Source organism: Aphelocoma coerulescens, chromosome 1A (assembly GCF_041296385.1).
Source record: "Aphelocoma coerulescens isolate FSJ_1873_10779 chromosome 1A, UR_Acoe_1.0, whole genome shotgun sequence".
Taxonomy (NCBI): domain Eukaryota; kingdom Metazoa; phylum Chordata; class Aves; order Passeriformes; family Corvidae; genus Aphelocoma; species Aphelocoma coerulescens.
The window spans coordinates 3,264,441-3,285,153 of NC_091014.1; the positions used below are offsets into that span (position 1 = coordinate 3,264,441).

The window sequence follows — 20,713 nt, forward strand, 5'->3', positions numbered from 1 at the left end:
GGGAAAAAAAAGGGAGGAAGGGAGGAAGGAAGGTAGGTTCAGGACATTATTGTAAAGAAAAGAAATGAATCAAAATGGGAGAGAATATGCACCTTAGGATAATAGTTGGACTTGATTTTAGAGGTCTCTTCCAGCCTGATGATTCTATGACCAAACTGTTGTTTCCAGCTAAAAATCCCACCATAAATCCCCATCCCAGTCTGCTTCTTTGTGATCTGTGCCCTGTGTAAAAGCAGTCTAGTTGTCAATTTGAAGTGCCCAGTCACAGTCTAGGAATCCCAACACGAGACTTGAAGCATGGAGAGAAACTCCAAGGAGACTTGATGGCCTGGTGAGCTCCCTGGGTGGAACGGACAAGGAGTGTCCCTGCTCAGCTGCTTCCCCTTGGGGGAAAATCACCCTGCTTGGCTTTGCTGGGTGTCCTGTGGCTGGGTTGGGGCTACAAAACCATGTCAGATGCCCTGGTGCGTGTCCAGGTGGCCCAGCCAGGCTGATTCCAGGCTGCTTGGAGAGGGAGATGCTGCTGCAAGCAGCTCCCCTTCCAGGCACACATGCGGGCGGCTGTTTTTAGAAGCGAGCAGATGATGTGCTAATTAGAAACAGGGCCAGAGCCATCCAGGCTGGTTTCAAGTGTCACTCCTTTCATCAGGACCCAGACGGGAAAAGGAGCTCCCTGGCTGGGGAACAGAGCACCTCCCTTTGTTGGGAGGAACAAAAGTCCCACAGAGAGAGCTGGGAAAAGAGCACCGGGGCTGGAGGCAAAGAAAGGCCACATCAGTTCTGTCAGCACTGTGGGAAGAGGAGGAGGAGGAGGAAGCTGGAGCTCAGACTTTGGGGTTGGTGGTGTGACCCCATGGGGAGTGAGAGTACCAGGATGCACTCTTGGACTTGGTCCTTTGCATCAGGGCAGGAAAACACCTGCCTTGAAAGTAGGGAGTTGGGTGGGTTGGGTTCACAGGACATGGTTTAGTGGTGGGCTTGGCAGTGTTGGATTCGATGTCTTTGAGGGCTTTTCCACCCTTAATGGTTTTGTGATTCCGTGATTTTTAGAACCCATCACATGGGTCAGCACCCAAGTCAGTGGATGGTACTGGGTCAGATGTGAATGTGAGGTGTGTCCTGGCTGTTATTCCAACCTCATGAAGGAAAAGGCTTTCCATGACTCTTTCTCATCTTGGTTTTCACTGTTGAGTTTGACTCAGTCCTCCCAAATTGCTGATCCTACCCAAAGGCAAGCACAGAATAAGGCAGGGGAAGCAGGGGGTCCAGACTTACCCTAAATCTTAAGCCTGGATTCTGTAGTGCTCCAGAGTCACCTCTACTTTGCTTTACGTGCTCTGTGGGTAAACTCCAAATTTCCTTTCAAGTCCATTTTCCTGGTGCCTTTCCTAAGGACAAAACTGTACTGTGCAGGAACAGCCCATCTGGGGAATCCCTGCGTATCACGAATGGAGGAGAAAAGATTTGCTTCAATTCCTGCAATTTTCGGTTTTCTGTCAGCACAGGGAAGTGAAAAACTCTCTGTGGGCTTTGTCTACAGCCCTTTGAAGTCAGTGGGAAACTCCTGTTACTTTGGGAGTCTCCAGACAATGTGCAGAGTAATTTTCTTGCAGCAACATTGGGTGAGTTTTATGCCAATCCCAAAAATCTTCCCCTCCTTCTGCAAAGTCAGCATCTACCTGTCACTCCCTCTGTTTTTTCCACGGTGCCTTTTGCTCTCTCTTTCATATTATCCCACTGAAGTCTCACAAACCACAGAGGGGTTTCCAAACACACAATTTGAAGCCTTGTGGTCAACAAGAAATTTTTTTGGCAGACCCTACTGAGGCAAGAATGAGATTGAGCTCTTACACCCAAGTTTTCTTGGTGAAGGGTTTGGCAACTGGGTGGTGGTTCCCACTGGCAACTCTAGCAAAAAGGGATGGGAACAGAAAATCACCCGGGATTGAAGAGGGTTGTGCCCTTTCATAGTGCAAATTCAAGCAGAGGCTCTTGATTTACCATGCTCCTGATTAAAAAGGCAATTCCATTTCCATGATTTTCATGTCAGGGTCATTGTGGGATTCTTGGGGGTGTCCTATGCAGGGCAGGAGTTGGACTCGATGATCCTTGTGGAGCCCTTCCAACTCAGGATATTCCGTGATGGACCCAGGGAGATGAATGAGGAGCAGGAAAAGCAGCTTTGCAGCCCAGACCACCGAGCCAGCACCTTCCACAAATCCTCAGTTCACTTTGCCCTGAACTCTGGAGTGGCTTGAACTCTGTCTGCCCCCCTTCAGGGCAGTCATTTGCTCCATTCCCATCCTCTCCCAGCGAGCTGCACAAACCCTCTTCCTTCCCTGCTTTAAATAAGTCCCTGTTGCTCTCTGGGCTAATAACTTTCCCCTCATTTTTGCAGCTGTGAGGTTGCTTGATGGAGAGGATAATAAGTATGTCTGAGCTTTCAACTAAAAACCCAAACCAACTGAAAAACAACCCAACCAAAAATGAAAACACCCAAAGGAGATAAAAAAGAAATCTTCACTGGAGAGAAGTGAACTAAAGTTTCCCATGCAGAGCAGCAAGGCAGCTCTGCAGCCTTCTCTCTGCCACTATAATCAGAAAAGCATTTCTTTTTTTTTTTTTTTAGCAGCATGCATATCAGCACTTAAAAAGGGAAAATAAATTACGAGGAGTGGAGCTGGAGGCAGGAATCATCTTCTAGGAAAGAGGAATGAAGCCTGCAGCTCCATTTAGTTAATATGTTTTCACGAGGCGGGGGTGCTTGAGCGTTTTATATGAGCTCCTAAGCCGGCTGCCACCGCTAGCAGGGAGTTTCTAGAGGTGGCACCACGGAGAGTAAGTCACTTGGAGAGCAGGTGTTATTTCTAAAACAAAGATTATGGTTTATGGCATTGCAATTACAGACTTCTTTCCAGCACTGTTATTGCTACTGCTGTTGGCTTCTGCATTCAGGCAATGTTTGGGTTTCATTTCAAAGGAGAAATTGATGATGCAGTTATTATCCCTTTGATGAAATCCCACTCTCGTATAAAGGATGCATAAAGTTCTGCTCCCTCAATACGTCTGGCAATCAAACAACGGGAGTAAAGTTGCTTGTGGTTCCTTTTTCTAGTTAGCACTTTGCCTAAAAACTTTCCCTCTACCCTTCCAGCTATCTATGGGGAGCCCAGCCTGATTTCTTTATGTCTCTGGCACTTCGTCAAATTCCCAGTATCTGAATCCATGTGCCTTCCAATTGGGCTTGGTCTCTGGGGCTCCTATTCGGACATTGCACATGGACTTAGTTTTGGGCATTGCCTTCTGCTGTTTCCCTTTTCCTCCCCTTCCCGGGTGCTGAGCAAAGAGAAGTTCTCAGGCTTTCCAAATTTGATGAGGTTTTACTCAGCCCTCAGTGCATTGTTATTTATAGAGATTTCCAGGAGGAGAGCTCATAACTGGTGTTCACCAGAGCAGATGTTCTTTAGAGAGGGTTGTTGTCTGCAGACAGTACCTAAAATATCTGTTACTTCGAGGGAAATCTGAGGGCAGGTGTTCGTTTTTTATAGACTCAATGCTGTCGCCTCCACTTTTATCAGAGGTAACTCCTTGCCTGCTGGTCACCTTCCAGTCTGGGAGGGGGAGGAAAAGGCAGGCAGAATTTGGTATTTCCAAACTGCAGCCATTTGGAGGAAACGGATTAGATTTTTGAGATTTCAGCCCACATCCGAGCAATTTTATCCCACTGGGATTTGGCAGTACACTGCCTGGAGGGAACAGGAGTGAAAAGACAGGATATGTCCTGGCAGTGTTGCTTGCTGAGAGCAGGAAAGAGCATTTATTTGTGTCCTCAACGATTTGCTTGAAAAATCAACTTACTAAAAGGGGGGCTTAAAGCATGTTGTAAACACTAAGGGAAGGACTTGCCTGGCTATGCAGGCAGTGCAGGAGCCTCAAATCCCCACAGCTTCCAGGAGTTTTAGACTTCTCTTGTTTAATAGAGACCTGAAGGTGCCTGGCAAATCACAAGCAAAGCCTGGTTCCTAATGGTCGATGATATCAGAACCACGGTTCCAGTTCAGCGGCACCAAACATTCCACGTCTGATAATGGAACTTCCTGGTGCATTCAACCAGAAAAGTAGAAACCAGATTGAAATAAAGATGCTACTGCCCCTGCCAGGCTCGGGGAGTGAGGTTTTGCTGCGTTCTGCTCTGGGATACCCAGCCTATCTCAAATGCATCGGGACTCTGCTGCTGTTGTTACTTCATCGGAGCGTGTCTGGCCAGAGATGAAATAGCTGGATACTGGTGAATGCATCATGCTGGCTTCTGACTCCTGGGTTTGAGTCTTAAGCAGGTCAAAAGGAAAGAAAAGTTCCTTTTTTGTGTATGTTTTCTTATCCCAAGGGTGGAGTTTGTCCACATCATGTAACCAGGCTGACGATTTGACCTCGGTGGATTCAAGTGTGCAAGAGGAAGCCAAGGCTGTCCATGCATGTGAACACAGAATCAGGCTCTGGATCCTTCCTCTAGGATTTTATAAGAGCCAGCCAAGCATTATCTGCCTAAAATAACTTTGTTCCTTATTATTGTTATTATTGTTTTCAGCACAAAGCCAGCTTTTTTACTGAGCAGGTTTTATTTTCAGAAGAATGTGGACTGTGCAGAGATTTCTGGTATTTCTATCAAAAGAAAAAAAAAACAGTGGAAATAAAGGAGGAGAAGAATACTGGAAAAGAAAATATACCAGCTGGGATTGGTGATTGCTGTGGTTTGGTTGCTTGTCCTCCTCTGCTCCAGCAGCAACAGCCCCCAATTTGCCAGAGAATTGCAATTTTTCCTCTTTTGAGAGAGAATTTGCCAATTTTCCCAATTTGCTGGAGAATGACCAGATGCCATATTTCCTACCACTCGCTGTGTCATATGATGAGGGGTGGTGTTCATCTGGAAACCTCAGGCTGCACAGGAGCAAGGAATGTGAGGATAAACTTAAATTGCAGCTTTGAATGAGCCACCTGCATAATAGAAAAACATTATTTTGGGGGGATTTTTCTGGATACATCCAGTATCTTTCCACTTTCCATAGCTGAAATTTGTTCCTGCTGTGCATTTTTCAGCAGATCCTTTTGCCTCCCTCTGCTTTCTGTAACCCTCTTGGAAAAGTTCTAATACCCTGGGGGAGATCTCATAAAGCCTAGGTTGTCTCCAAAAGCCTTGTGATGTGTCTCCATAGGGTGCAGTCATCCCACACCTTTTTATGGGGAGGAAGGGGAATTTCTGAACAGAAACCATCTCATCCCATCTCAAAGAGCTCAGGTGGGTGGTGCCCAGAGCTGCCCATTTCTCTGTTGGCTGAGGGAGATGAGTGACCAGCTCAGGATGAAGGAAAGCACAGTGGAGCCTGAGTTTAGGGTTTTTAGACAAAGCTACGAGGTCTGAGGGGTCACTGAGGGCTTTGGGACCAGAATATCTACTTCAACACCCACTTGTTCATAAGCAAACCCCAGCAGGAGCTGAGAACAAACCAGCCCCACACTTCCCTTCTGGTGTCAGACCACGGGGCCTTGAAGGTGTTCAAGGCCAAGCTGGACTGGGCTCAGAGCAGCCTGGCCTGGTGGAAGATGCTGTACTAGTTTGAAAACAAACCAGTGGGAGGCACCAAGTCAGAATAACAATTTAATGGAAATTAAAGAAAAGGAAAAGAAAGTAAAAGAAAACACTGACAGAGACAAGATACAACCTGAGTCCCTGTTAGGCAGGGTGGTGGTAGCAGTCTGGTGGAATGGTGGCTGCAGTCCTCTGAAGTGGTGATCCTGTAGTAGAAGGGGTCTGCTCTTCCTCAGAAAGTCCAGTGGTGGCTGTGTAGCTCCTGTCCTCTGGAAATCCAGTGGAGCCAGTGTCTTTGGTGCTCAGAGTCCCAGATTATATCCACGATGGGATGCTTGGTTCCTCCCTCTGGGTGGAGCATCTCACAATGGGGTAATGAGTCATGAGGCCAAGTGTTGATTAGGCTCATTAACAGAAGATGGTCCGGAGGGAGTTATCTCTGAGTCATGGGCAGGACAATGATGGGCCATTAACAGCAAGAGAGTCTGGGGGGAGGAGGCAAGGAAACACTGCCCCACCTGATTTCCACAGCTCATGAGGATGGTAATAGAATACACTGCAACCCAGGACAGATGCTCTTCCATGACAGGGAGGTTGGAATTAGAGGATCTTTAAGGTCCTTTCCAACGCAAGCTATTTTAGGATTCTACGGCCATTTCCGCTGACCCACCCGGTGCACAGCTCCTCTTCCATTTCTGATGTTCCCAAGCCGAGCTTCTCTCCTAAACTTCAGAACCCCTGAGACCTGCACAGGCTTTGCATGCAAAAACAAGGAAGTTTAAGTGCTGGGTGAGACTTTTTTTCTCTGATTGCCTGCAATCCTTCTGCCAACCTAAAAAGCTTTATATCCTCCCTGCCCTGCTGACCCGGCCTCAGCACCTCTGTTGCAAAAAGCGTCCCAAATATTGATCAGGAACACGATGAGGACGCTTCCCTGCCTGTCCCTTCCTGCACACAACACGTCCACACGCACACATTGACATGCAGGGTTTCCATTCCTGGTCTTAACCCAGGCATTTACAATTCCTCTCGCGCTCCTTGCGCTTTCTTCTTAAAGAAGGCAAATAAAAGTGTGAATAATCAATTTCCTAACTGGAATTAAAAACGGCTCCAGTTAAAATAAGGGAAAGCGTGAACCAGCATGTAAAGTAGGATGGAGGGGTTGTCTGAGCCCCGATTAGTATCCTGCTCATGTAGGAGAACAATTAACGTGTGCATGAGAACGATTAAGCAGAAGGTAAATTACACAGAACACACCCATTCAACAAACAGGAGGGCTCGTGGTCGGGGCTGGTGTGAGAGTTTTTATGGCTCAGTTGAAACAAGTGCCAGAAAAAACCACTTCCCACTCTAGCTCAGGGCTGCAGACCAAAACAGGGTGATAAAGATCCAGTCTCATCTTGGGCTTTTATCAGAGGTCGGGTGGTTCTGTCTGAATAAAGGCAGAATTGGGATGGGTTTAACGAGCTCTTTAAAAAGGGAGATTTTAAGTCCTCGTGCTCGTGGAGCGTGATGTCAGTGCTAGGCCAGGAGCTGGGAGTTGGTGTGTGACTCGCCAGTGAACGTTTCCTGGGGCAAATCTTTGCCTTTGATTGTCTCCTGGGTAGAGCGATGAGGATAATGGCTCCTTGTCAGCTTGGGATGCTCTTTGAAATATTCCTGTGAAAAACTACTGGACAAATGTGAGCCTGCCAGCTTGGAACCTGAGGGATGCAGGAGACTGGGTGTCCCCAAACCCTGCACACAGCTCCTCGGGGATGGTAGAAGGGGTCACGAGAGCTGTGGGCTGCAAAGTGGCCAATTTAAGGAAGGATAAGTCCAACCACGGAAGAGAAAACGGCGCAACAGGAGGTGTTTGGTTGCTTCTCCATGTGGAAGATTTCCAAGATCTCTCTAGTGAGGGCAGGTAATGGATCTTGAAGGTGATCTCAAATATAAGAACAACTCTGCTCATTAAAGTCTCCACAGCCACTACAGCAAATCACAGCAGACGCCTTCCAGGAGTTTTGACAACAGACATCAACCATCAACAAGGATAAAATAAGGACAAGTCAAAGGCTAGTATTGATTCTAGGAGCCTTTGAATTAAATCCTCGTTGGCCCACTCAGCATGCGGAGCTCAGACCAGTTTCAAAATGCCTGTTCTTTGTGGCTGTAAGGCTCAGTGATATATATCCATTAAAAAAAAAAGGGGGAAAAAAAGGAAAAAAATAGATTGTCTCTTGCTTTAATCAATAAACAGAGAAAAGGCAATAGAAACAAAGTGGTAATGGGACAAGTGTGTGTAGGGTGAGCCAGTCTGCTGGTATTTGTAACGAAGGAGGGTGATAAATGGAGAATAAAGATGAGATAGTTTTGAGTAAAAAAAAATATTAAGAAGCAATAAAAAGCAAAAGCCTAAATTTTAAGTGGAAAAGTTCTCCTAATGAGGGCTTTGTGTGCAGTAAAATGTTATCTCCATGCTGTAAGATAAAGGTAAAAATGTAATTTGGTGCGATTTAAAGAAAAGTCACAATTTTAAAAAGTCTCCCCAGTCCTCCACATTTTTTTTCGGTTGTTTGGAATTAAAATTTTCCTCACAGGTCTGCAAAACTCTCTCAATAGTACAGCTCAGATCTGTTAGAATAAGACCCTGAAACGACTGAAATCAGTCAGGCTCATCTCATCATCCCTGCACAAGAAAGTGCCCAAAGTAACTCAATCTCAGCACTGCAGAGAGGGTGAATTCAGATGCCAAACTCGCAATTTCACAGCCTGGTTGTTTACAACTTTCTCATCATTTATGGCTCATTAGGATGTGATTCAGAGACTGCTTTGTCCAGGTGATGTCCTCATCCATGGCTTTAACTGGTGTTAAACATCCAGGGGTGTTCCTGGCCCCTGGAAGGGAAATGTGCCCTTTTCTTCTTCCCAGGGATCTGTGTAGCTCCTTTTCTTTGCTGCATTTGGGGTCTGCGTGTGGCGTCTGCTCATCCTCTCTCGTGGGGGGTTGTTGTATGATTGGTGTCACGTGAAAGGCTTCTATAATAATTTTATAGGGGGTCAAGAGGCAACGAGGAAGGCTGTGGACCATCAAACTCACAGCCCTGACGTAGTGACCTCTGTAATAAAACTCAGCTGTTTCCCTTCTGGGAATCCCAGGGGAAGAGGAGGAAGAAATGAAGGAAAAAAAAAATAGAAGAAAAATAGAAACCAGAAAGAGCTTTTTCAAAATTCATGAAAGAGGAAAGTGAGGTTTTGTTGACATTCATGTTTGATGAAGAGCAAGCACGCAGGCAGGATGAGTTCCCCAGTAAGCAAACACTGCTCTAGGCTGTATCCCGCTTTTCCTGCTCCAATCAAGTGATCTAATTAGCTCCCGGAGACTTCAAAGTGTGGGGGGCAACAGCAGGGGGATGGAGGGGAGAGCTCCCTGTTTACCAGGTGGGGTGAAATCTTAGATGGCAGGGGAAGAATAGTCTTGGGGTGGCACTTTGTGGGTGGGAGAGGAGGGGGGTAATGTAAGGTCTGCACGACCTGAGCACAATCAGAGAGCGGAAAGGAGCTGATTTCATCCCTTGCTATTCCCCCACGAAGAATGAAAGGGCAGGAGATGTTAAGTCGGGTCCATTGAATCAGATTAAGGGAGATTAGCTCTTATGCTGTTGCTAGACTGGGAGATCAGTTGACCAGTTTTTACTAATTTTCCCTCTTGGGGTTCAGCGTTATCTGAGATTGATCAAAACCCTTGGAGCATTTTATCTGGAAGGCAACGACCTCCCGGGCCTCAGATCTAAGCCGTGCAATTCTGAGTCTTGATGAGTTGCATCTTACTCAACGCCCCTTCGGTTACAAAGCCTGTGTTCACTTGACACGGCTTGAAAGGTGCTCATTCAAAAAGATTTTCTTCCTTCCAGATGTATTTTGAACCAACTCTGAATGAGTTGTTTCAGCAGGTTGATGGGGAATGCTGCGGGCTCGGGGTACCCCATTGTGTCTATTCATGTAGGAAATGGAAAAAGGGATTTTAAGGTTGTCTTTGTCTGAAGCCAGTACTTTTTTTAAATTTTTTTTTTTTTTTACAATCAGGGAACTAGGAAACAGTGATCTTTAATCATTTTTGCTTAGCTGTTGACATATGAACATTCTTCCAGAGCATAACAGAATGTGAATTTAAAAGCAGTGCGCTTTTCCAGAAGACAAGTCCTCAGGGAGGCAATGTTTCCACTGTTTTAATATAAGTGGATGAGCCCCTGGTTAATGCTTTGGGCTGCAATTTAGGAGTTCAAGGTGCAATTCCCAGCTCTGATGTAAAATATCTGCAGCTTTTGTTGAGTCCCCAAAGGTCCCATCTGTTGCTGACCAGGACCATTTACAGAAGCACGACATGGGTATAAACCACACAGACCAGAGGGTTTCTGGTTTGCAGTAATTATTGCAGCTCTGCAAGGAGCAGGATGGGATTTCACTCTGAAGACCGTTGTTCCCTACCTGTGACATGAGATAATCCTGCCCTCTTTGCACATTTGTCCACTTGGTATCTTCAAAACACTGAGTTATAAATGGCAGCTACGGTTTCACACAATCGTGGAATATCCTGAGTTGGAAGGGACCCACAAGGATCATCCAGTCCAACTCATGGTCGTGCACAGACACCCCAAAATCCCACCCTGTGCATCCCTGAGAGCATTGTCCAAGCAATTCTGGAGCTCTGGCAGCCTTGGGGCTGTGCCCATTCCCTGGGGAACCTGGTCAGGGCCCCACCACCCTCTGGGGGAAGAACCTACTCCTGATATCCAACCTAAACCTCCCTGACGCAGCTCCATTTGTTCCCTTGGGTCCTGTCCCTGGTCACAGAGAGCAGAGATTGGAGCTGCCCCTCCACTGCCCCTCAGAAGAAACCTGCAGCCCTTGATGAGTCTCCCCTCATTCTCCTCCAGGCTGAAAGAATCAAGTTGCCTCTTAACTGTGATTCTGCTTTTGGGAAGTATTTTAGGCTGTTGTTTTCTGCACCATCTTGGTTCCTCTTCTTGCAGTTGCATGGAGGGGCACCGTGGCGGTTTTCTCCAGGACAGGAGGGAGGCTCAGGAGCATCAGCTGGAGGTAGGGAGCTTCCAAATTAGCCTGGCTTCTGAGGGAAGCACTGAGGACAACACACCTTGGATTTCCAGTGGAGACCTGCTCCCTCCGCCAGCATCTGTATCTTATTGCAAAGTAGCACTGGAAGCAGGAAAACAGGACCCTTTGAGTCCTCTGCCACAGATCCTGACATTTAACCCTTCTCTGCCTCATGGAATCACCAAATTGTTGGGGCTGGAAGGGACTGCTGAGGATCATACAGTCCAATGCTGCTGCTAAAGCAGGATCACCTGGAGCAGATTGCACAGAGTCACATCCAGGCATGTTCTAAGTATTTGCAGACAGGGAGACTCCACAACCTCCCTGGGCATCCTGTTCCAGTGTCCTGAGCTCCCCACCTCCACATGCAGGATGGTGTCTTGCTGGCTTCATGGAGGAGGTTGAAGTTCTGTCCTGTCAGAAACCTTGTGGTCAGAGCAGATGGGTACTCAGTATTTGTCACCTTTCCTTGCTTGGACATTTCTTTTGTGCCCATATTCACCAACCTGACCCCAATTATTTCACTCTAAATATCCCCACCACACAGTCCAGGCTCTGAGAGGGCTCTGTGTTCTGGTCTGAAGGGACCTGTTTTGACCTTGACTGGGGTGACCAGACAATGTAGATCCAGGAAGTCCTGCCAGTTAATCCCAGGCATCTCTGACTGTGAGATCCTATATTTGGAAGGCTGCAGCCAGGAACAGAAATTGCTAAATCGATGCTCAGCAGGGCACCACAGATCCATTATGTCTTGTTTAGCTGCCCCCTATGTTCTCCCTTCTGCAGCAACAACCTGGATCTCCCTCCTGGAAATGCATGGAGGAATAGCACAGGGCAGGAAATGTTGCAAATAAAATCAGAACTTGGCTGGACTGAGCTTTACAACCAGAACAAAGAATTTCCTTCGGTGCTGCATCAGCTCTGGAAATGCCTCTTGGTGAGCTGCTCTTAGGAACATGCAATTTAATGGAATACGTCCTTGATAACAAACCAAGAAAACCAAAAAACTAAATGCTCTGATGCTCTCAGGTGGAGCTCTTGCAGAGAATGTTTCTCTCCACTGACATCCATTCAATTTCAGGAATATTTCTTAAAGATCTGCTGACTGATGCTGTGTGACAGAGGATCACCATTGGAACTATAAGTGAAATCCACTTATGGAATCGTGTGTGACAACAAAAATGAATTCATCAGGACCAGTGATCCTAATGAACGTGATATCCCTATCCTAATGAAAACCTAAAGGAGCTCTGCGGGGAATAGAGCTGGAGAGGTCCACAGAAACAGATATCCTTGAAAATAAAAATAATTTCAAAATCCAACCGAAATGCAGGAATCGATCATTTGCAAAAATCTTGAAACTTTTTTTTTTTTTTTGAGTTTTCATTTCTTTGTTGTTTCCAACAAGGAAAAGCGAGAGTTGATTGCGTTCCCTCCCTTCACGGCTGCATGCATGTCTCTTTGATTTGGGCTGGCTGGATCATTAATTGAATATAGTAAGGTCTTTTCAGATCTTGGAAAAGAGAAAGAAAGAAAAAAAATGGGAAGAGTTTTTTATTGCTGTTTATATTCCCCATCAGGGTTTGACAATCCAGCCCGTCTGTTCCAGAGGGCTTGGACCACCTGAGTTTAAGTTTAGATCATATCCTGCTACATTAAACTCCACACATAATACGTTGGCCACATGGGAAAATTTAAGGAAAATGAGATTTTATTAAAACCAGGAGACTGCCTGACTGCAGAGGGATATAATAACAGTGTTATGAGGTTCTTATCTCACATGAAAGTTTCACATTTCCCTGGTTTCCTTTCCTTTATGCTACTGTGGCCTCCCCCTCCCCCAGTTCCATATGGGTGTCTCATTATTTAATGCAACAGCTGAAAAGGCAATTAATAACCATATCACCCCAAATGTTTGATTGTTTAAGGAAGGTTCCATAGAAGTTCTAAATTAGCACAATGACATCAAAGATTCCCATCGGCGTCCCAAGCGCTGGTGGGTCATGCACTCCACATTCCCAGGGGGAAGCAGATGACATGGGGGAGAGCAAAGTGGGTTTGTCTGTCAAGGAGAACGTTTTGGGTGTTGTGTCCAAATTCCTTCTGCTTTCACATGTTGAAGATGTTGTTCAGTGAGGTTTTCCCAGGTTCTGGAGAACGTCTGGACTTCATGGTCAGCCAGGCACGTCATGGTTTGCTCTGAAAGAACTACAGGTCTTTTGTTGAGGGCTGCAGAAATCTCCTTGTACAAGTCTGCTGGAGCTGAAGGTGACATCCCCTTCCTGGGGCAGCTTTGGAGTTCCACTCTTGGATGGTGCCACGCAGCTCATGTTCACACCTGGTGTCCTGTTCTGCCCTGGCCACGCTGCCTGTGTCCTGAGACATTGCTGGGGCATCAAAGGATCTCTGACAGCCTCGGCTCTTCTCAAAAAGTGGCTCTGGTTGGACTCCAGCAGATTTTCTTTAGCGGATGATGTGGTGGAATTATCAGAAAGGGGGACAAATCCAGACTGCACTGACTGTTGGAAGTCGCAGATGGAAGTGAAAATACTCTGTAATTCATCTTCCTTGGTGAACTTGTGAACTTCCTTCATGAAGCCTCAGGATTCGTCTGGTTGGGGTTTTTTTTTCCCCCTTACTTTTATCTCCTTCACTCGGATAATTGTGGAAGTCATCAAAATTCACTAAAAACCGTGTGCTTGATCAACCCAGTCTTCGGAGACTCACCTCACCCTTCCCTAGGGAACATCCCTCCAGCACTTCCCACAGGTGCTGTGATCCACACATCACTCTGCCTCAAGTTTGCTGCTTTAATTATCCTCCTGAGATCCATTCGGTGGCTGGGAGCTGTGGGAAGGCTCTCCAGAGACAGCAACAGGGAAACCTCTGGCATTCCCAGACAGTATTCCAGATAGGTGAAGTCTGAGGAGGATTTTCTAACACAGTTCTTTATTTCTTCTAGCGAGGAAGGGTTTTGTAGCACCGCTGGATTACATCTGCACTCCTTCTCAGGCCATTCCCAGGGCTTTGTCTGGAACAGATAAGACATTAGATTAGGCATTCTGGAGAAATTGTATGAGAACGAAATGCTTTTTTTTGATGAGTTTTATGTTCAAAGCAATGCATTCAGGGCAGGGAGCGAGCGTTGGCTCCACACTTTGCACAGTTATTACTTTTTATCAGTTCGAGTCACTTATCACTTAAACGATTTCTTTTATCCTTTCTGGGTTACTCCCCCCCTGGCATTTTGCATGGCCCCGTGGGATCCTGTCTCAGGGACAGAAATGCAGCAGCTATGGCTTGTCCAGTCTCACCTTGAAGTTGGGGAGACTTTTTCTGGGTAGCCCATCTGAGGAGTCCTGGGTTGCTTTCTCTGGGGATTGGCTGTTTACAGAGCAAGCAAGGTATTTAATTATGTTTCTTGCACCCTAGTGGTTTGCTGGGAATTGTAATCAAAGAGGAGGCTTAGTGCAAAGCTTAATACAGCCTGTGCAAGTGATTTTTGCCTGAGGGGACGAGGAGAGTTGAAAGGAGCAGCAGTGGTCAGAAAAACAAACATACAACTCAAACTAATGAGACAATTGCCTCTTCCTATGCCAGAGCTCCTGTGGAGAGCTCGCTGCTCCCATGCAAGGTCCATGAGACCTTCTCAGGGTGTAAGGTCATTTCCTTTTCCTTCCTAATGAACTTCCAGGGAGGAGAAGGTGGGGAGAATGTATTGCTGAGCTTTTATGGCATCTGTGCTATTCTGAGCACATCTCCTGTATCAGTCTCTTGGGCTGTTCTCTCACGGCCTTTCTACCCCTGGGATGAGCTAGATGAGCTCTCGGTGTTAGGGATGGATGGTGTTTTCCTGTTTGCACCCTCTTCCCTGTGCAGCTTGGCTGGGTCTTCCTCAAAATGGGACCACCTGAGGGCAGGTAGAAGGAACCTGGGTTGCTCAGAGATGTCCAGGGATCAGACCATTCATGGAAGAAGGGATTTATCTACTCCCTGTGCCTGCTTTGAGTGGGATGAGAAACCAGAGGACAAAACTGCAGCAAAGGTGCTCTTCAAGCAGTGGGAAAAGCCCCCGGGGTGGCAGCAGCATGGAAAGGCTCCCAGGGGCACAGGTGACCTGGCGTGTCCCACGCAGCGGGACCTGGGCTGGCTTTGGCCACCAGCACTGGAGCAGCTGCAGGTGTCAGAGAGCTTTTGGCAAAGCAGGGCACCCCGATGTGTCTCCTCTTTGTTCCCTGTGTTTCGAGCATAAATATGCAATGACCAAAATGCTAAATGCTAATGGATTCCTCCCACTGGCGGCCCTCCCTCCACATGCACGGCCAAACAATTCCCGGCCCACGTGTGGATGGATCGCCTGGTGCCTCTCAGAGGGGAGAATCACTGCCTTGTAATCACTCAGCTTTTAATCACTCCAGTCCTGCCAGTTCCCCCCCTGTCAAGCACCCAGGCTTCACTGACACGGCATGGCCGTGGCAAGCTGTGTGGCTGGTGTGACCTCTGTGCAGCAGGTTTTGGGTGGGATAATCCACGTGCTGAGGTGAAAACCCGAGGACATCCCATTACTTTTTACGTGGAACTGGTGGCTGCTGTTTCAGAGTTTGGATCCTGTGAAGAGAAATGTGTCTCTTGTGGTTCTTCTGCTGAGCGTTGATGGGCCATGAAGGGTTTGTGTCCCTGGATGAAGGCATGAAGGATTGGGAAATGTCTTCTTCGCTCTCTGTCCACTCTGTGGATTGCAAATGCAGGGGTCATTGGTGGAAGACTTGCTCTGCCACCGTGGTGTTTGGCTTTACATCTATGGGGTTTTTTCCCTGAAACAGGAATCCCAAATCCAGGAAGGCATTAACCCACATTCTCAGGCAGGTACTTGGGTGTGTAAGAAAGTCCTTCCCTTCGGATTTTAGCATTTAGTTTGTCATTTGGACAAGAGGTGGAGACGCTGAGGGACTGTGTATCCCTAAAACTGGGATTTTTGGTTGGCTGGGAGACACAAGACAGCTACCACAAAACTTGGGAGGGGAAAACCTGGAAAGAGGAGGGAGGAGAAATGGCAGCAGCCATGGGAGGATAGGGTTGGGATGAAGGATCACCCTCATCCTCTTGTGTGTCTCATTAGTGACCCTTGTCCCAATGGCAGATGAATTGCAATGGTACAGGGAGCAAAGAGAGGGCTTTTGAAAGCAGAAATCTTCCCTAATTTTTTTTTTTTTTAAGATTAGGGCTGAACACTTTAAAAATTCCTACTCCTAACAGTTTGCACACTTGTTTCTAAAGGTTTAATAAAGGCGAAGGGATGCCACAGTTCCTAATTTGCAAATATAGATGTGTGTGTGACCCTGGTCTAGTGGGGAGTGTCCCTGACAATGGCAAAAGGGGTGGAATTAAATGATCTTTGGGGTTCCTTCCAACCCAAACTATTCTGTGATTCTATGTGGACAATGGTGCTGTGACCCTGGAAGTGTCCAAGGCCAGGTTGGACAGGCCTTGGAGCAACCTGGGACACAGTGCAAGGTGTCCCTGCCCAGGGCAGCGGGTGGCACTGGATGAGTTTTAAAGTCCCTTCCAACTCAAACCATTCTGGGATTTCGTGACTTGTCCAACACATATGGCAGCAGAGCTGGGAATGGAAGTGGATTCATGCATCCATGTTTCCATACACGCCAGGCAGCCTGGGATCCAAGGGTTATATTTTTATATATATATATATATATATTTATTTATTTATTTATTTATTTATTTATTTATTTTTATATTTTTATATTTTTATATCTTTATATATTTATATCTTTATATCTTTATATATTTATATATTTATATATTTATATATAATTATATCTTTATATCTTTATATCTTTATATCTTTATATATATTTATATATTCATATATAAATATATATTCATATATTTTTATATATTTATATTTTTATATATTTATATCTTTATATTTTATATATTTATATATTATTTATATAAATATATATTTATATATATTTATTTATTTATATACATTTATATATAAATATATTTTTATATATTTATGCTTTTATATTTTTATATTTCTATATTTTTATATATATTTATATATTTATATTTATATATATTTATATATATTTATATATATTTATATATTTATATATTTATATATATTTATATATTTATATATTTATATATTTATATATTTATATAATTATATATTTATATATTTATATATTTGTCTCCCACAGGAGCTGCCGGTCCCGTGCCAAGAAATGCAGCTCCAGGGTTGCCGAGAGGCAGAGTGCCCCTGCCCCCTCTGAGGCAGATGCAGTTTGCACTGGTGGCCACAACAGCCTGGCTGCGATGGGATGGGGGCGGGGAGTGGAGTCAGCCCAGTAATTTTGTGTTATTGGAAATGTTGCTCTTGCAGCTCAGCATTTGGTTCTCATTTGGTGCCTGCGCTCGGCTCATTTCTGCTGGCGCTTCACTTCTGATCCAATTGAGTTATCGATGCAGGCAGGGAGAAGGAGGCAAACAAGATTGGTGTCACATTTTTTTGTGGCTTTTTTTTTTTGTTTCCCTACCTCCCTCCTCTCGCTTCTTTGCTTTCAAAGATCAAAAGAGGACAAAATAAAACTTTCTATGTAATGAAACACAGGCAGAGGGAAAAATGGCAGCACACAAAATTGTTTTCAGTCTTCCTTTAAGGTTGCTGTTGGTATCTTTGATTTAGGCACCAAGGCTTTAATCAGAGTGTTGGAGACGACACAAAAATTATTCATCTAACCAAGTTCCCCGCTCACACTCTTTCTCTCTGTTTTTCTGTCTCTCTTTTTTTATTAATGTGGGTTTAAAAAGATTCTCAAACTACAGTGCTGGCTCAATTTTGTTTTCCCAACTAATAACCCAAAGCAGGATCAGCTATTTTGCAGCTGACAGATCTGTCTCTAAACTAGATTGTCTTTCTTGCTGAGTTCATCCATCATGTATGAAGTAAAAAAAGAAAGAAAGAAAGAAAGAATAATAAAAAAATATTCATTTTCCACTGGCTCATCCCTCCCTACAGCAGCAATGACCTGAGCTCATCCATGCTTTGACAAATCCCACTCCTGGCATGGGATAACCAGGACACCACTGTAACAGCACACATTTTTTGGCATGGTTTTCCATGCTCCCAGGGCAGAGTGGGGGCTCAGTGGGGCAGTCTGTTTATAGGATATTTTCTAAGGCATCTCCATGGAGCAACCAGTGCTACCTGTGCCTCTGAGGGAGAACTGGAACATCCTTGGGCAGTTCTGTTGTCACTCTGCACCTTTCGTGGCACTTGGACCTTGTTCTGGAGAGGCCAAAAAATGTTGGTGGTGAGCACTGATGTGCTCAAACTGCACCATGGGGCACGTGCTGGAGATGCACATGGAAACACAGCTTAATAATCCTTGTCCTGGATATCCTGTGAACTTCCAGCAGACAGTGGTGTAGGGACTTCCTGAGGTGAAGGTTATATCCTGAGCAGTGTTTAATAGCCCTTAATGGACTCATCCTCCCTCAATCATCTGAGTTTTAATTTATTTTTTCTTTAATTCATTCATATTTTGTTGGCCTGCCTGACATCCTGCCCAGACCAGTTCTGTAATTTAATTACACACTGGATGAAAAAGTGCTTCCCTTCTTTTGTCTTCAGCCTGCTGCCTACTGCTACCTCTGCCAGATCCCTTTGCTCCTGTGTGCTAGAAAAGGAAAATATGTTTGCTCTTCCCTGTCTCTGATCTGTGATTTCACAGACACCTCGTCACTTCTCTCTTCTCCAGGCTAAAAGCTACTGGTCCAATATCTCCTTTTCTGAAGCTGTTTTGTACTTCTGCTTATTTTGTGCCCTGCTTCTGCATAAATATAAAAAATAAATATGAGGCATAAATATGAAAGCACCTGTTTGTGCCAGACCTTCTCTCATGCTGGGTGTAGCAGATCAATTCTGCATGGTACCAACCTGGAGCCATCTGAGCCGTGTTTTTCCCTCTGAGGGACAGGAATTATCCACAGGGATATGAGGAGAAGGAAGGGGAGAAAATTAACAAAGAGGTTTTTGAGGAATCCTATCAGATATCCAGGCAGCAGGGGCTGTTAGAGGGGAGAACATCCTTCCTCATGGGGTGGGAAGAGTGGTCACAGTCTTTAACCCAAAGCTGTCAGATCTTTGTGGTGTTCGCTGTGCTTGGTTTCTCCTTTTCTCTAAAACCTACTTTTTCCTCGGTTCATTTCTTAGTTAACTCTTTTTTTCCTTTCTGGAATCTCTGCCTCTCACCTTCCAGGACAGCACAAGAGCCAACCGTTTTTAGAAGATCAACGAGAAATTCCAGAAGGGAGAGGGAACCCCCAGAATTTGGTGGTAGATGTGCATCATGAGGGGAAACCAGGACATGGTATCTCTAACTGCAGGCCCCTAAAGGGAATATATTTGTTAAACATTATAATTACCCTTCCGTGCTGAACTCCATAGCAGTTGAATCCACGGTGACGCACATTATCATTTCTGAAATGATGCTTTCATTTAGATAAGGCATGCAATTATACATCTTGATTAGGTCACTGTTCCCAGGAGCTCCAGCTTATTTATGATGAGTTGCCCCCTTTTGTAAATCACGTGGTGAGGCTGTGGATAGAGACATATTCCCTCTCTCTGCTCCCTTACCCCTTCCTTCTCCTCCACAGACCGTTTTGCTCTTCTTCTTGCCTCACTGCACACTTTTGTGTGGCAAGACCAAAAACCCAGCAATCAGAGAGAGAGAAATGTCATCTACATAGTGGGGACATTGCCACGAGAAGGCAGATCTGGGAGTTCTGCTCATCCCTTGGTTTCTTTGCAGGACCTGCTGGCTTTCCTAGTGGGGGTGTTAAGGCTTGGATTCCCATCCCTGTGTTTTAGACCTCTAAAATTGTCATTTTTTTGCATAGCAGTCAGTTCAGCGATCAGTGGCACCTCCTGAGGGTGCCTTGTCTTAAGCTGTGACCTGGGGATGTGGTTTCCAGCCAAGCCCATGAGCTGTGGGTTCTCCAGAGCTCAAATAACTGCAACAGACCCCACATAGGACTCCCCTTCCCTCCTCACTCCACAGTTTCATGGAACCACTGCTGAAATCCCCCCCACCCCCCAGTTTCCATAAGACAAGTGGAAGTGAGGTTGCTCCCCTGGCTTAACAGGGTCACATGGGAAGGGTTGATTGAGGCAAGAAAAGTGGGATGAGAAAGTTCCCAGGGAAGGGAAGTGATGTGGAAAAAACCAAAGAGCAACAGCAGGAAAATGGTTTTCTTGAGTTGCTTCTGGAGCAGTTCTAAAGAGCACCTCCCTGCTAGAAACAAGAATGGTGTTTTGCTTCTCGAGGCAGTTCTAGTAAATCCAAGTTTAGGAAGGGAATATTGAGGAAGCACAGTCAGGATGCAGCCAATCTGCTTCTGTGATATCATTTTGTATAATAAGGATCTTATCATAGAATCATTTAGGCTGGGGAAGAACTTTGAGTCCAACCATTCCCCCAGCACTGCCAAACCCACCACGGAACAAGGCCCCAAGTGCCACATCCACATGGCTTTTGAACACTCCCAGGGATGGGCACTCCACCACTGCCCTGGGCAGCTGTGCCAATGTCTGACCACTCCTTCACCGAAGGAATTTTCCTGATATCCAACCTGACCCTCCCCAAGCACAAATTGAGGCTGTTTCCCCTTGTGCTGTTCCCTGGGAGCAGAGCCCGACCCCCCCCCGGCTGCCCCCTCCTGTCAGGGACTTGTGCAGAGCCACAAGGTCCCCCCGGAGCCTCCTTTGCTCCAGGCTGAGCCCCTTTCCCAGCTCCCTCAGCCTCTCCTGGGGCTCCAGACCCTTCCCAGCTCCGTTCCCTTCTCTGGACATGCTCCAGCTTCTCAGTGGCTTTCTTATGAGGAGCCCAGACCTGCCCCAGGATTCGAGGTGGTCCCTCAGCAGGATGGTCACTGGGGGCTGGCCACTGCTCTGGTCTTGCTGGCCACACTATTCCTGACACAATCCAGGTGCCATTG

The 20,713-nt window shown here is 46.0% G+C and overlaps 1 protein-coding gene across 6 annotated transcripts in view; it reads left to right on the forward strand.

Annotated features, from left to right (window-relative positions):
- PLXNA4 (plexin A4) overlaps positions 1-20,713 on the forward strand; it is a 394,209-nt gene that overhangs the window by 112,926 nt on the left and 260,570 nt on the right. Inside the window, exon 3 of one of the 6 annotated variants that reach the window (XM_069034263.1) lies at positions 4,142-4,174. The exons of the other annotated variants lie outside the window; for them this stretch is intronic. Within the exon in view, the coding sequence (XP_068890364.1) occupies positions 4,142-4,174 (33 nt within the window). The remainder of the gene's footprint in view (positions 1-4,141; positions 4,175-20,713) is intronic. 6 annotated transcript variants of the gene reach the window in all.